At 41.3% G+C, this 13000-nt stretch overlaps 2 protein-coding genes across 2 annotated transcripts in view; one reads left to right on the top strand and one right to left on the bottom strand.

The window, feature by feature from the left end:
• The window catches only part of doc2b (double C2-like domains, beta), a gene marked incomplete at both ends in the record, with an annotated part of 113355 nt that extends 107972 nt beyond the window's left edge, over nucleotides 1–5383 (bottom strand). The window contains one exon of the mRNA XM_083889256.1: nucleotides 5005–5383. Coding sequence (XP_083745382.1) covers nucleotides 5005–5383 — 379 coding nt within the window. The remainder of the gene's footprint in view (nucleotides 1–5004) is intronic.
• Nucleotides 1–13000, top strand: part of LOC310927019 (tripartite motif-containing protein 16-like) — a gene marked incomplete at both ends in the record, with an annotated part of 193184 nt that overhangs the window by 175928 nt on the left and 4256 nt on the right. The gene's annotated exons all lie outside the window — the stretch shown is intronic.

The following is a 13000-nucleotide window of genomic DNA, read 5'->3' as shown; positions in this document are numbered from 1 at the left end:
CAGAGAGCCATTTGTTCCATTTGTTTGTGTCGCGTAGGTAAAACAACGTCACGGTGGTTTGAGTTATAACCTGAAGAAACCTTTTAGTTTCGGGCTTAAGGTTAGAGTGAGGCAGTTTAATTTGTCCATTTTCGTTAACAGCACCCTTAATGTCTTTATTGATAGTTATTTTAAAATTTAGCCCATCTAATACCTGGTTTCGGTCCTCGTCTAGCCCTGGCGAACACCCTCTCAGTGTCTCAATCTCTCATGAGATTGAGTATGGGAAGGGTGTAGTCACCGCCCACTTCCAAGAGGCGGGGCCTACGGACGTAGATGCAAATGCATCTGTAACGCAATTGGATCGACCGATAACCAACCAATCAGACAGGAGTTTCTGAAGTTTGCCACTAAATGGAGGTAGAAGCTGTTTTCCAGTTCTGGAGGTGCACGTGTAGCATCTTCTAATGTGGAATTCCAGACTGATCCAGACCTAAGCAAAGTGTAAGAAGCATTACCAACGGATTAAAATCAAAGAAATCATCCAGTCCAGATGTTTCAAAGCTGCACGTGATCCGTTACCGTCCTTCACTGCAGGACAGATGTCGCTTTCGTCGTTGTTCCTCTGAATCATCGATGCACAGCAGGTTAAAAGTCGTCTCTTGACTGTAAATTGTGCAAATGAGGTAAAGGTGAACATCTGCGCTTGTTTTTTTTTCCATGCACAGACTTCAGAGAGAGAGAGAGAGAGTTTGACGTGCTGGTCGAGAAGATCTGACAAATGCTTCTTCGGTTGATGCAAATTGAATCCCTCACTCTTCCTCTTGAAAATAGCAGGAGACGGTAAATGGACTGCACTTTGCAAAAAGCTTTTATTTCTACCTTTTAATGGACGAGCCGCTCTGCAATTTTCAATCACACACATTCGCTGGTGCTCCTGGGCGTCCGTGTTGCGCGCGAGACGTTGGCCTGCAGCAACTCATGACCACGTCGTTCAGAACGCGGCCGTCCCTGTGGTTAATGGACTCCTCGCTCCTGCCTCCTGATCGACAGCTGCCCAGAGCGAGACTTAATTTATCTCCATATGCTCGGCTGCACATTACAGCAACAGGTAGAAAAGCATTTCCTGTGGTTTCAGGTGTGGAAGGAGTGAATTTCTACTTAATATTGTTTGTAAGACTAGAGCGTGGAACTTGTATCTGCGTGTTGCATAACAGGAAGATGGCTGGTATATTTCATTACATACATATATATATATATACATATATATATATATATATACATATATATATATATATATATATATATATATATATATATATATATATATATATATACACATAAATATATATGTATGTATATATAAATGCCTGGAGAGTACGGTGGAGTTCTTGGATGATAAACGTTTTGTGGGTTTCAAAATTTAGCCATGGTATCGCTTTAATTTTGGTCATAAAAATTGCATAATGTCAAATATAAACCTCTATTAAAGGACCAGTATGTAAGAATTAGTGACATCTAGTGGTGGGACTGTGCATTACAACAAACGAAGGACACCAATCAACTGTCACGGCCTAATTTGTACAGGAAACTGGCATTTGTGGCAAGTGTGACTACTTCCTAATGATAAGTAATTGGTAATTTTATTGGGAAATAAAATACATGATTTTATGTTATTGTTCAATTTAAATAATAATTTGAACACCTATACTGTAGCTATAAATCAAAAGAGACACAGAGGCTCCTTGCATGAACCAGCAGAGCAGCCTTGGTTTTCAAAATAAAATGAAATGTACCTTTTTATGATTATCTTTAATTTTTGTAGTCATTCCACAAGTGTCGTAAAATACCAGGAAACTCAATTAATCTGCTGATTATTTATTCGACAAATTGATTAATAGTTGTTATGTCGGTCAAAAAATGATGTTCTACTTCTAATATCGCCCCCCGGTGGCTGTTCAATTGATAGTTACTTCCAGGTTGTACTCACCCTGACGAAACCCCTTTTTTATGTATGAAGCGTAGTTCCTGTGTTGGGCATAATGCAGTAAAATGAAGAGAAGCCATTACAATATCAACACTTTGTTTTCACTCAATGCTTCTGAACAAAAGTTGCTGAGAGGCTGTGACTGCAGTTTTGGGTTTTTTTTTCCCTTCAGAAAGTCATTTCTTTACACAAAAGCCAAGTGTTCCACAAAGCGAGGACTGCTCTCGCTATTTGGTTGTGACTATCTCGCCATCTCCCCCCTTTTTCCCCCATGGGAGTGAGAGCCTGGTTGCATGGCCGAGGTCAGGGAGCAACATCTGCCAGGTCCAACGTGCCTCTGCCTCTGCCTCTGCCATCCATCCATCCCTCCCCCTCTCCATCCTCCTCCTGACCAGTTGTGGATTATAGATGGCCTGAGCCTCCCCTCCTCCTCCCCTCTTCACTGCCACTCTGCATGGATTAACTCTCAGAGAAGCTGCACTGCTGTCACACATTAACCTGCCATCACAAGTCTCTTGTGCGCCGGAGAACGACGGCGGCGATGGAGATGGGAGAAGGGAGGAGGAGATGGGGGGGGGGGGAGGTTGGGGTTGTTAGAGTCGACAGCTGAAGTGTTTTCACTGCTTTTGTGCTCGCTGAGAGCAACATGTTGTTGAGAGAGCGCGCTGCAGTCGGGCCATTTTCACTGACAAATCAGGGAAAAACAGACTGACTCCTTCAGTCCGTCAGTGATTCATCGCGCAGATTTTGCGACAAAGGATGCGACAGCAGCATCTTTCAATCTCAGCCCTCTGTCTGAGAAGATGCTTGTAGAAATTAGAGATGTCGATGATTAAGCATCAGTCAGTTCATCTATTGAACAATTCAACATTTGCTTTCCTTTCATTTGGCTGTCAATTCTCCAGAACTCACGTTCTGTGTACTTCAGTATACACCAGCAGAGGGCGCACAATCAACAACCAAAGCACTGACCCTGGGATTCCATAGCATGCGTGTTGCGTAGCGTGGCACCCTCTGTTAACCCGTCAACGAGAGAACGCTATATTTAAGAGCTTCTGCTTTTATTATGTGCACGTAGATGATCCTCTATCTAATTTGAAAGTACTATACAGAGAGTTTATCTTTTGTGTCATCTTGTGATACATCTGGGCTTTTATTCTGAAAAACAAACAAAACAAAAAAACGGACGCTGAACGTTGCTTCGGTATTTGACTTCCTGCCTTCCACTCAATTGCATTGTTGTGTTCCGTTAGACCTAACGATGGAGCCGATACGCGACGCAAACAGAGTTGGGTAGGAATCTGATCGCTATCCAAATAATCCAACACAAGCACTGGCCAATCTGCTAGGGTTGGGGTTAGAGTGTTCCCTCATCGCGTAAGTTTTCTGTCGGAGCAAGCGCACTCCAACAATAGCGGGAAAAACTGCCAAAATCACATCATCATGAGCATTTTGTGCTAATGATGTAGTAGCCATGCTAGACACTGCTCTGCTAACCTCCGACAACGAACTCCATGGTAGAAATCACTGCTACTGTAATAAAATGCGAGATGGAGTTTGCATTTGTGGAATTCTAGATTGATAGAGGCTCTTTCCTATTATTTATTGTTAACAATTAACCAACGTACCTAACCCTATGCGGTCATAACTCAGGTTTGGAAAATAAAAAAAAAGCAGATTTCATTAAATACTTGGTGTTCCACAATTAGAGATCAAAGATGGATGAATACAGAATGGAATATATCAATTATACATGCGGCTGAATAAAATCTCTGCTGCGCCGGGACTGTTTGAACAGAAACGGTAGGAACTTTTCAGACAATTAAATGGAAGAAAAAGTACTTGCATGTCTTTATACAACCACCATTCGAAATTACGCAACAGGAATTAATCTTTTAAGTAATTACCGGCAAAGTAATGAGGCGTTTAGGAATGTAAGTTATGCAGATTTAAAGAGGAATAAGAGACATCTTTATAGTACAGCGCTGAAAAACGGATGTTAATTCTTAACTGCTGCACTTCGTTATTATGATTTACCACAGTAAACATCATCATTAAACATTAGACATTTAAAACAGTGGGTCAGTTTGGACTGTCCAATTAACCCAAGCAACCCCAGCACCTTGACCTGTCAGGATTTGAACCGGCAACCCAAGTTCCTCTTGCACGAGGCCATGGGCTACCACAGTAAACATAACCAATAAGAATAAAAAGCTGCATTAAGCATGGATGGAGTCAATTTTGGAAGCCATTTTATATAAATCAATAATTTTCTGTCTCTATAAATATATTCTTATTGTTATTGTCGTGTATTCAAGAAATATATTTGATAACAAAAACCATTGCCTTAGGAAAATGTGTAAACTGTGTGTGCGCGATTCTTTTCCTAATTGCTCTCAAAGCTGATCATTTGTATTCAGCGCCACACAATCCTCTAACATGACATTCAGCAAAGGCTCCTCTGATGGAACAGGGGGTGGGGTTGGTGGGGGGGGATAGGAAGAAGGAAAGAAAATGTCTTTACGCTTTGGAAAAGACAACAAAAGAGAAACACAGTAGGAAGGAACTTGCTCAGCGACTACAGGTGCAGTCACGTAAAAGACGACCAATGTGAAGCTTCACCAGAGAGATGAATCATTCGACCTGCCCATCGACACCCTGTGGACGGCAGGGTGATAAAACACACAAACACACACACACGCGCGCACACACACTCACTGAGAGATGCATGTAATCAGTTTCTGAAAATGAAATAACACATATCATCCTTTCAGCTGGAGGAGAAAGAGAGGAGGAGGGAGCTGTGGTTTTCTCTTTGCAGCAGCAACAGTTGGCCGTCTGTCGAAGAGTTAGCTGCAGTACACACACACATATACACACAAACACACGCACACGCACGAGCCAATTGGAGACAGAGGAGATGGACAGAAGACAAGGTGACACACAGCTGGAGGACGGACGCCTGGCAACCGGTGGTAAAATACGGAGTAAGAAGAGGGAAGAAGTTAAAGAGTGGAGATGATGGAGACATCACTTACTGGAGTCGTCAGAGTCGTACGCCTCCACGTCGGGCTCCTCGTCCCTCTTGGCGGCCTGTACGGTGGCGGCGGCGGCCGGGGTGGCCGAGGCGGCTGTGGCTCCCGCACAAGCCCGATCCGGGGTGTCCTCATTGGGTCTCTCGCTTTCAGCAGGTGCTGCTGTGGTGGAGGAGGTGGTGGAGGAGGAGGAGGTGGAGAGGGCAGAGCGCAGGGGCCCGGCGTGGCCCGCCTGGAGGGGCGCAGCAGGGGGGAGGCCCCTCGGGTAACGGGGGAAGTAGTCCGAGATCTGCTTGATGGGCTGGATGGGGCCGGGGCACACGTCAATGGCCATGTGCTCCTGGATGCTGATGGTGGGTTTCGCGCCTTTGCGTTGTGTCATGCATGCGGTCCAGCCCGGAGCCCCCCTCCCCAAAAAGCAGGAAAAGAAGTCCTAAAATTAAATTAAATTAAATTTCAAAATAAATTGTTCTGAAAAAAAAAAATGTAAATAACACAAGCAAAGACCCACCCCCCCGGTGGTCCTGGGTGGGTGCTGGGTCCAGCTGAGCTGTGGATGTCACCACACCGGGCTACATGGACCTGTGGACTCTGCTGCTGCTGCTTCTGCTGCTGCTGCTGCTGCTGCTGCTGCTGCTTTCTCCAAGTGTTATCCTCAGACCCAGACCATGCTGTCTGACTGCCTCACACACACACACACACCCACACACACACACTACTCTACCTACCCCCCCTCCTGCTCTCTCTCCTGTCTTTCCTCTGCACCTCTACACTGGTGTGCCCACGTATGTGCTGCCTGTCTGAGGGAGAGCACACAGAGTGAGTGAGTGAGTAAGAGAGAGAGAGAGGGATTAGAGAAGGAAGGAGGGAGGGATCAGCTGATGTCACTGCCTAGCAACCGAGTGGTAAACAGGAACCTGTTGGCTGAGGTGCTTAATTATGATATTAACCCCATCCATCTGTCGGCGGGTGGGAAGACGGAGCGCGCGAGCAGCCAGACCCACATGGGCGTCCTTTAGAGTGTGTGTGTGCTTTAATAACGTGGACAATGAGCCCATAAACGGATGTTTTTGTGTTTTCTCTTTCACAGCAAAGTCAAAAGCATAAAAAGAAAGAGGGGGCACCCAGGATGAAAATCTCCCCACAGGGCCACAAAACAGCTAAGGACACACCTGCCTCTCAGAGACACTGTAAAAGGCAAGTATGAATGGCGGAGTCACAATGCTTTCCTACTACTACTACTACTCCTATCTTAGTCTGACTTAGTCTGATTTTAGTCAGACTGAGTCAGACTTAGTCTGACTAAAATCAGACTAAGTCAGACTTAGTCTGATTTTAGTCAGACTGAGTCACATAAACACGTTAGTCCGACTACTTATATCGTCAGTAGCGTCAATGAGTTGATTTTGCTTCTTAGCTTCTTTACAGACTCCTCCCACCCAGAATTTACGTATATTTTTTGATTGACATCCAGATGTGATGAGGGTTTTTTCAACAAATGACAAAAATCGCAGTCAGTCACTTTCTTAACAGACAATCCACAAACTTGAGATATTAGAGTTTGGAACTTTGGAACTTTTAAATTTGTAGTTAATTATCCGGTAATTTAAGAGAGTGTGGGGGGTTTGTTTCCGAGTTGGAGCCCCTGAAGTTCCTTGAAACAGCCCTGCTGACGTACACACATTGCCACATCTGTGATAGTTTTTCGACAAAAACACAGATTAAATTAATCTTAATTGGGTTTTCCATTTGCCTTTATTGTTATACGACTAATAATCGATTGCGTTAGCTGTTTCAGTTTCATGTATCGCAGCAAAAAATTTGTATTATAACGCTGTATTTAGACATTTTACTTATTTTAATTTTAAAAGGAACATCCAATGTGAGAAATGAGATCGACAGGTTTAAATCTGAAGCTTTTCCTCCTGTTCCTTCCACTGAAGAACAGAGCGACTCTCAGCGTCTCAGTGTCCTCTCACTGAAGAATCCTTCATCTGTGCTGTGAGCAGATGATGCAGCTCCCTCTTGTGTCCGCCGGTGGCAACAACAAGTTCCAGATTTAAATGGGGAGGGGGGGGTATATGAATTGAAATTCAGCGGCTGCACACGCTGAAGCAGGTGGCCTGATTAGTTTTGTAAGATAAATTGACACCAGATGATGAAGACCCCCGATGAACTCTAAACTCCCCCCTCACCACCCATGCCGCCCATCAGTCTGGTGACTCTCCCAGAAGAGAGGAACTCTCCGTCCAAACAGGTGGTTTCATTTATATCCTATAACTTCTTGCGAGACGTCTCCGTGGGAGGATTCATACCTACCTGTTGTCATCAGCCATTCATGAAATCCCAATTAAAATCCAAAGGCTTCATAAAATCATGTAGGCTCTGGATATTAAAATGGATAATTCAGGTTTCATTTAAACAGGGTTTATGTGAGGTAACGGTAACGCTGTGCACTGACAGCAACAGGAAGCAGACTGAGACATGGCTGCCTGTAGCGATGTTAAATTTTAGCCACATTCCAAAAGGTTCACCTTATAAAACATAGTCTATAATATCTATAATGTGTTTTTATCATTGTAAGATAACATTTTTCATCTGAAAACTGGACGTTTTGTCCAATATGCTCTCACCCCCATACCAAATCCCATAGAGAAATCACTCATTTTTACGTCACAGTCCACAGCAGCTGTTGATCCACTGCTGCCTCCTTCAGCACATTTAAATTTGTTATTTTGTGACTTCTGGGTTTAAAAACCTTGGTTCTGGTGAACTTAAGTGACACAAACTGACCACAGGAGGCAGCAGTGGACCTGCAGCCTGTGTCCCTGTGAGATAAAAACAGTGATTTTCTCTATGGGATTTGGTGCAGGAGAAGTTTATTCAGGTTTTCTTCTGGAAAAAGCTCTCAAATAGTAAAGCTAAACAAATACCACAGCTGTGAGGAATATGAATTATCACAATATATAATTGGACCGTTTGTGAGTATGTTCACATATGCTGAACAGGAGCTTTAGCACGACCACGTTTGTTTGCTAACATTGTGCAGCGAGGAAAGCGATAGCAGTGTGGGACTCTGGGATATTTAAAGTTCTCCCTCCTCTCCTAATCCCCCAGATGCTCCGAGGCAATTATCTCAAATAATCAGTGAGAGCAGACAACAGTAAACACAAGCAGGTAGCCCTTTGTGTGAAAACAGTCAAACTAATAAATCCCCGAGCATCAGGCGACTAACACTGTGACAATTCTGAGCTGCAATGCCTTCCAGAGTCAGATTCTGGGCAGTTCAGAGGAGGATTTAACAGGTTTCCTTCTGAAGCTGAACATGCAGGGATTATTGGACTCATTTGCTTCCAAAATCATGTTTTTTTCTCAATATTTGCCACCAGTGACTCTTTTAGAGGCCGGTCTGAACAGATTATTTGTCCAAGTGATCCTGCAGTCGAGAGACGGCGTTTACAGATGTAATCTTCCAGTAAACAAATGTATTAGGCCTTGTTTAGACTGCAGCGCAAATCAGATTTATGAGCATATTTGAATTGAATCTGATCTTCCTCACCAACAGTGCACATTATTTATCACATTGTCTATTCTTCCACATGGATTTCTATAGTTACAGGCCACGCCCCCTGGATTTATACATATATTTGTAGTTTTATGGGTTTATTTTTTTTACATAAACAGATTAAATTAAGCTTAATTGTGTTTTCCATTTGCCTTTTTCTTATATGAATAATAATCGATTGCTTACTGGATTATAAAACTGCAGATTAATCAAGAGAGAGCTGCTCTGTGATTGGCTCGTCCAGCTGATTGGACGGCACCTGCTCTCGGCAACTAGAAGAACTGAATTAAATTTCTTGAAAACTTCTCCAGACGTCTCCATCGCACCGGCTGAGTTGGAAAATAGGTCTTATGTCCAAAATTCCGAACTATCACTTTAAAGGTACAATAGTATTTATGGGTTTATATAACCCAAAATCCACTTTTTTATACATATTATGTGCTCCTGCATTGTTTAGTCGCTGCATAATAGTTTTTGTTTCAAAAAGTCATGTTAAATAACATGACCGCGGACCGCGGTTGCATAGCCACTGTTAGCAGCGAGACGCCATGTTTCTACCGGAGCCTGTAAGGACAAACGCGAGAGAACAAAACAAGCGTCTCTTTACTTGTAGCAGAAGTCCCGCCTCCTCTCTCTCCGCTTCGTCTGCCAAGGCCGCGGTAGCTCGCCCTCTCCCTCGCCTCACGAACCTCATCTGCTGACACGGAGAAAGACGACGAGGACGACATTTGACCGGCTGCGGATACCGTATCGCTCAGGGAAGGGAGGGGGTGAGCAGAGCAGCAGGTCTTTGGTGTAAATTTCAGCCTCTCCTCTAGATGGCACTATAAACTACTTATTTCCCCTTTAAGTTAAATTAACTTCATCACCTGCGACAGGTGGTTTGTAAATCATTCTCCTTAATGCAGTACTGAACAAACAACACTAGAGGTCTCTGTAAAATCCCTTTTTTTATGTTTATTGTGCACAATTAACTGCAAAATGTGCAGTAAGTTTAAACCCTACTTTTATTACGTAATTTGTTGTCTCAATACTATTTTATTCAATATCTAATTGTGCGCAGTGCATATATAACTATATATTATTTTGTGAGAGGCTACTGTTGTACTTCAGGTTTTCAAGTTTAGATTAATTTTGCATCATATAAATATGTTTAGATAAGAAATTCTGTGAAATATTATATATCTTAAATATTATAATTTCAATTTTTTTCCATGTGACCGCCTCCCTATTGACCAAATGAGACACTAATAATAGTAATAGTAATTTGGGTTGATTCCCCTGCTTTAAACTGACTTCTTTTGTTCATTAAAATATCAATATTTGCTCTGGTTTATCGATTATCGGAATGCCCAAGGAAGGGCAACATCATGTACGTTGTTTTTCTTGCTTTAGTTTCCTAAAACAAGCATAAACACCAACAGGTCTGATAGTTTTGCTTCGCACAGAGCCTGCAAACAAATAATGATGCATCATTTCTGTTCACAGAGACCAAACATAGGCAGTGGATCAGGTGTACCTTATAAAATGAATCCTATAATGTTCCTTAAAAAACAATCGAAGGAAACGCTCATGGTTAGAAAATGAATTATTGTCATAACTGAGTAATTCACCACCTGAACATGACTCCCTGCAGCAACTCTATTTTTTACATTCAGCACAGTATTATTATTATTATTATTATAACTCTGCCTGTGTGTGTGTGTGTATCTCCTGACCACAGCTGTGTCCTTCATCATTAACTCGTGAAACATATCTAAACACACACACACACACACACACACACACACACACACACACACACACAGAGTCTTGACTTCCCTCTGCTTTAATAACACACGCTGTTATCTCACTGCACTCCCACCATCAGCTTTGAACGCCGCGCAGAACCTTAAGCGAGTCCTTGTTCATGCTGCTATGTAAACATAAACAAATCTCCTCTCAAATTGGACGCCATGTCTGGAGAAATGTGATGAATGGCCTCTTTAACAAGCTCTCCTCTCGTCCTCGGAGGCTGCGTCACTCCCCCGTCACTCCGCCCGTCACCCAGGAACTCAGCGTAAATGAGGGAGTCGAGGGGACGGCTGACCTTTTCCATTAAGCCCCGTTCATAACGACTGAAGTTTAATGACAGCTGAAATCAACACACACACACACAGACAAACACTAGACACCGGAGAAGTTTCAGTTCTGCTGAAACACTTCAGGATAAGCAGATTTAATAAAAGATACATAAAAAAATATATATATGTTTTCCTAAAAATGTCTAATTTCTCTGTTAAATTTACTCGACCCGCGTTTATAAGTGAAAAAATACTTACTTACGTCAACGTTACATTACAACATTTTTTGAGCAAAATGTACATTCTATGGTTGTTTATTTTCTAAACCAATTGAGTGCCAATATTTATGGACCTGACTGTAAATACATATACATATACATACATACATACAGTATATATGTATATATGTATATATATATATATATATATATATATATATATATATACATATATATATATATATATATATATATATACATATATATATATATATATATATATATATTTATATGTAATGTGTATATATATATATATATATATATATATGTATATGTGTATACGTGTGTGTATATATAAGAAGTAAATGTCTGGTCGTGTCGAGGACCAAAAAAACTATTGGGTTTTAATTAGTTAAAGTTCTGATGATCCAATGACCTCACAAAGCTCTGTGCTCGCCATGTCATCTCTGGCGCCCTCCTGTGGTTCGTGAATTCCAGAAATTTGGGTCGTAAATAAACTTTTAAAAAGTTGTATATTAAATTGCGTGTAAATTATGTAATAACAAGAAAATGGTTCTTTATTTCACATTCAAAATAAACTAAATCCTTAATTTATGTTGATATTTTTGTATTTGACACAAGGTGAGTGACAGCTGTCAGAAAACAAATGTTTATTTAATACACAACCTGAAAGGAAAAACAGATTTTAGTCACTGAAAAAAGACTCTCCTCATAAAAAAATCGATGCCGACTCAAATTAACAATATTTTAAAAACATGTTTAATGCTTTTCCCATATTGGAAACTTGAGATTTTGTCACTGCAACAAACCAGCGATTTCACATCACAGCACACAGGAGTCTCCATCTGTAACTTCAAATGTCTCATTTTTTTTATTTCTGTGTTTGAAAACCAGCAGCTCCTGCGTTCCTGCGAGCTAAAAATCACGATTTTCTCGATGAACTTTGGTGTGGGAGCGTGAGCGAGTCCAAACTTCAGTGAACAGTCAGAAAGTGCTGACTCAAGGTAAGATAAAGGGCCAATTCCTATCTTAACCCTCAAGCTCATAATAGTTCTGATAAATGAACACAAAAGCGTTGAAAAATCCATGTTTAATAACATCTACGTTTCATGAATGCACAACATACGCTCAAGGTTGAATTTAAAAGGCCCTTAAAGGCAAAAGAAAACACCACGCTGTAACGTTTTAAATGTCCTTGTCCTCTGTTTCACACGCTGTGCTGACAGTAAAGTGTGCGTCACCTCTGCCCAGCTTCTTTCTGCCTCTGCTTATTTATGACCAGTCGTTTCATAAAGGTAAAGGACGCTGAAGGAATAACTCAATGAAGCTGTGATTCTGTCCTGTTGCATCCACGTGTCTGCCAACTCTGCTCTCTGGTGGTGACAAAGCAGAGCTGCAGCTTGAATCAGCCGTCACATGCATTTTCTCAATGTTGTTGTGTTTTTGTAATGGTGTAGTCCAGGGCCACTGTATATTTGACAGGATATCATGTGTGTCCACCGGAGGGCAGTTTCAACAGTTGAGCAGCCGTGAATCAAATACGCCTCTAAATGTAATATCACTTTTGTCCACCAGAGGGCAGTTTTGGACGACATACGATAGTATGATTTTTTTTGACCGATTTTAGACGACATACTATATTATGACGTTTTTGTTTTGTTAAAAAAGATAATGGCAAATAAATATATTTACATTAAAAATGTATTTAAAAAATATAGGAGGTATTAAAACAGAATAAAAAGATGTGTGTCCTGACTAGGCAGTTCAGTACTATGTTACTGCACTGATTTGGAGTCTTTAGGTCACGTTACCTTGAAGCTATTGAGCTAAAATGCTAATATTTACATTAAAAAAATATGTTAATAAATACGGGGGATATTAAAATGGAATTAAAAGAGGTGTGTCTTGACTAGGCAGTCTAGTACTATGTTTCTGTGCTCATTTAAAGTCATTAAGTCACATGACCTGGAAACTATAGCGCTAAAATGCTAATATTTACATTAAAAAAAATGTACACATATATCTTCGATAAAGAAGAAAGTCAATAGGCGTCCAAAACATGACAAAAACGTCATACGATACTATGTTGTGTAAATTTTTTGTAAAAGAAAAGTCACAGATGTCCAAATTGT

This window comes from Microchirus variegatus (assembly GCF_963457635.1).
Source record: "Microchirus variegatus genome assembly, chromosome: 5".
Taxonomy (NCBI): Eukaryota; Metazoa; Chordata; class Actinopteri; order Pleuronectiformes; family Soleidae; genus Microchirus; species Microchirus variegatus.
Note: the sequence above shows the minus strand (reverse complement) of the source record. Positions and strands in the feature narration are given on the sequence as shown.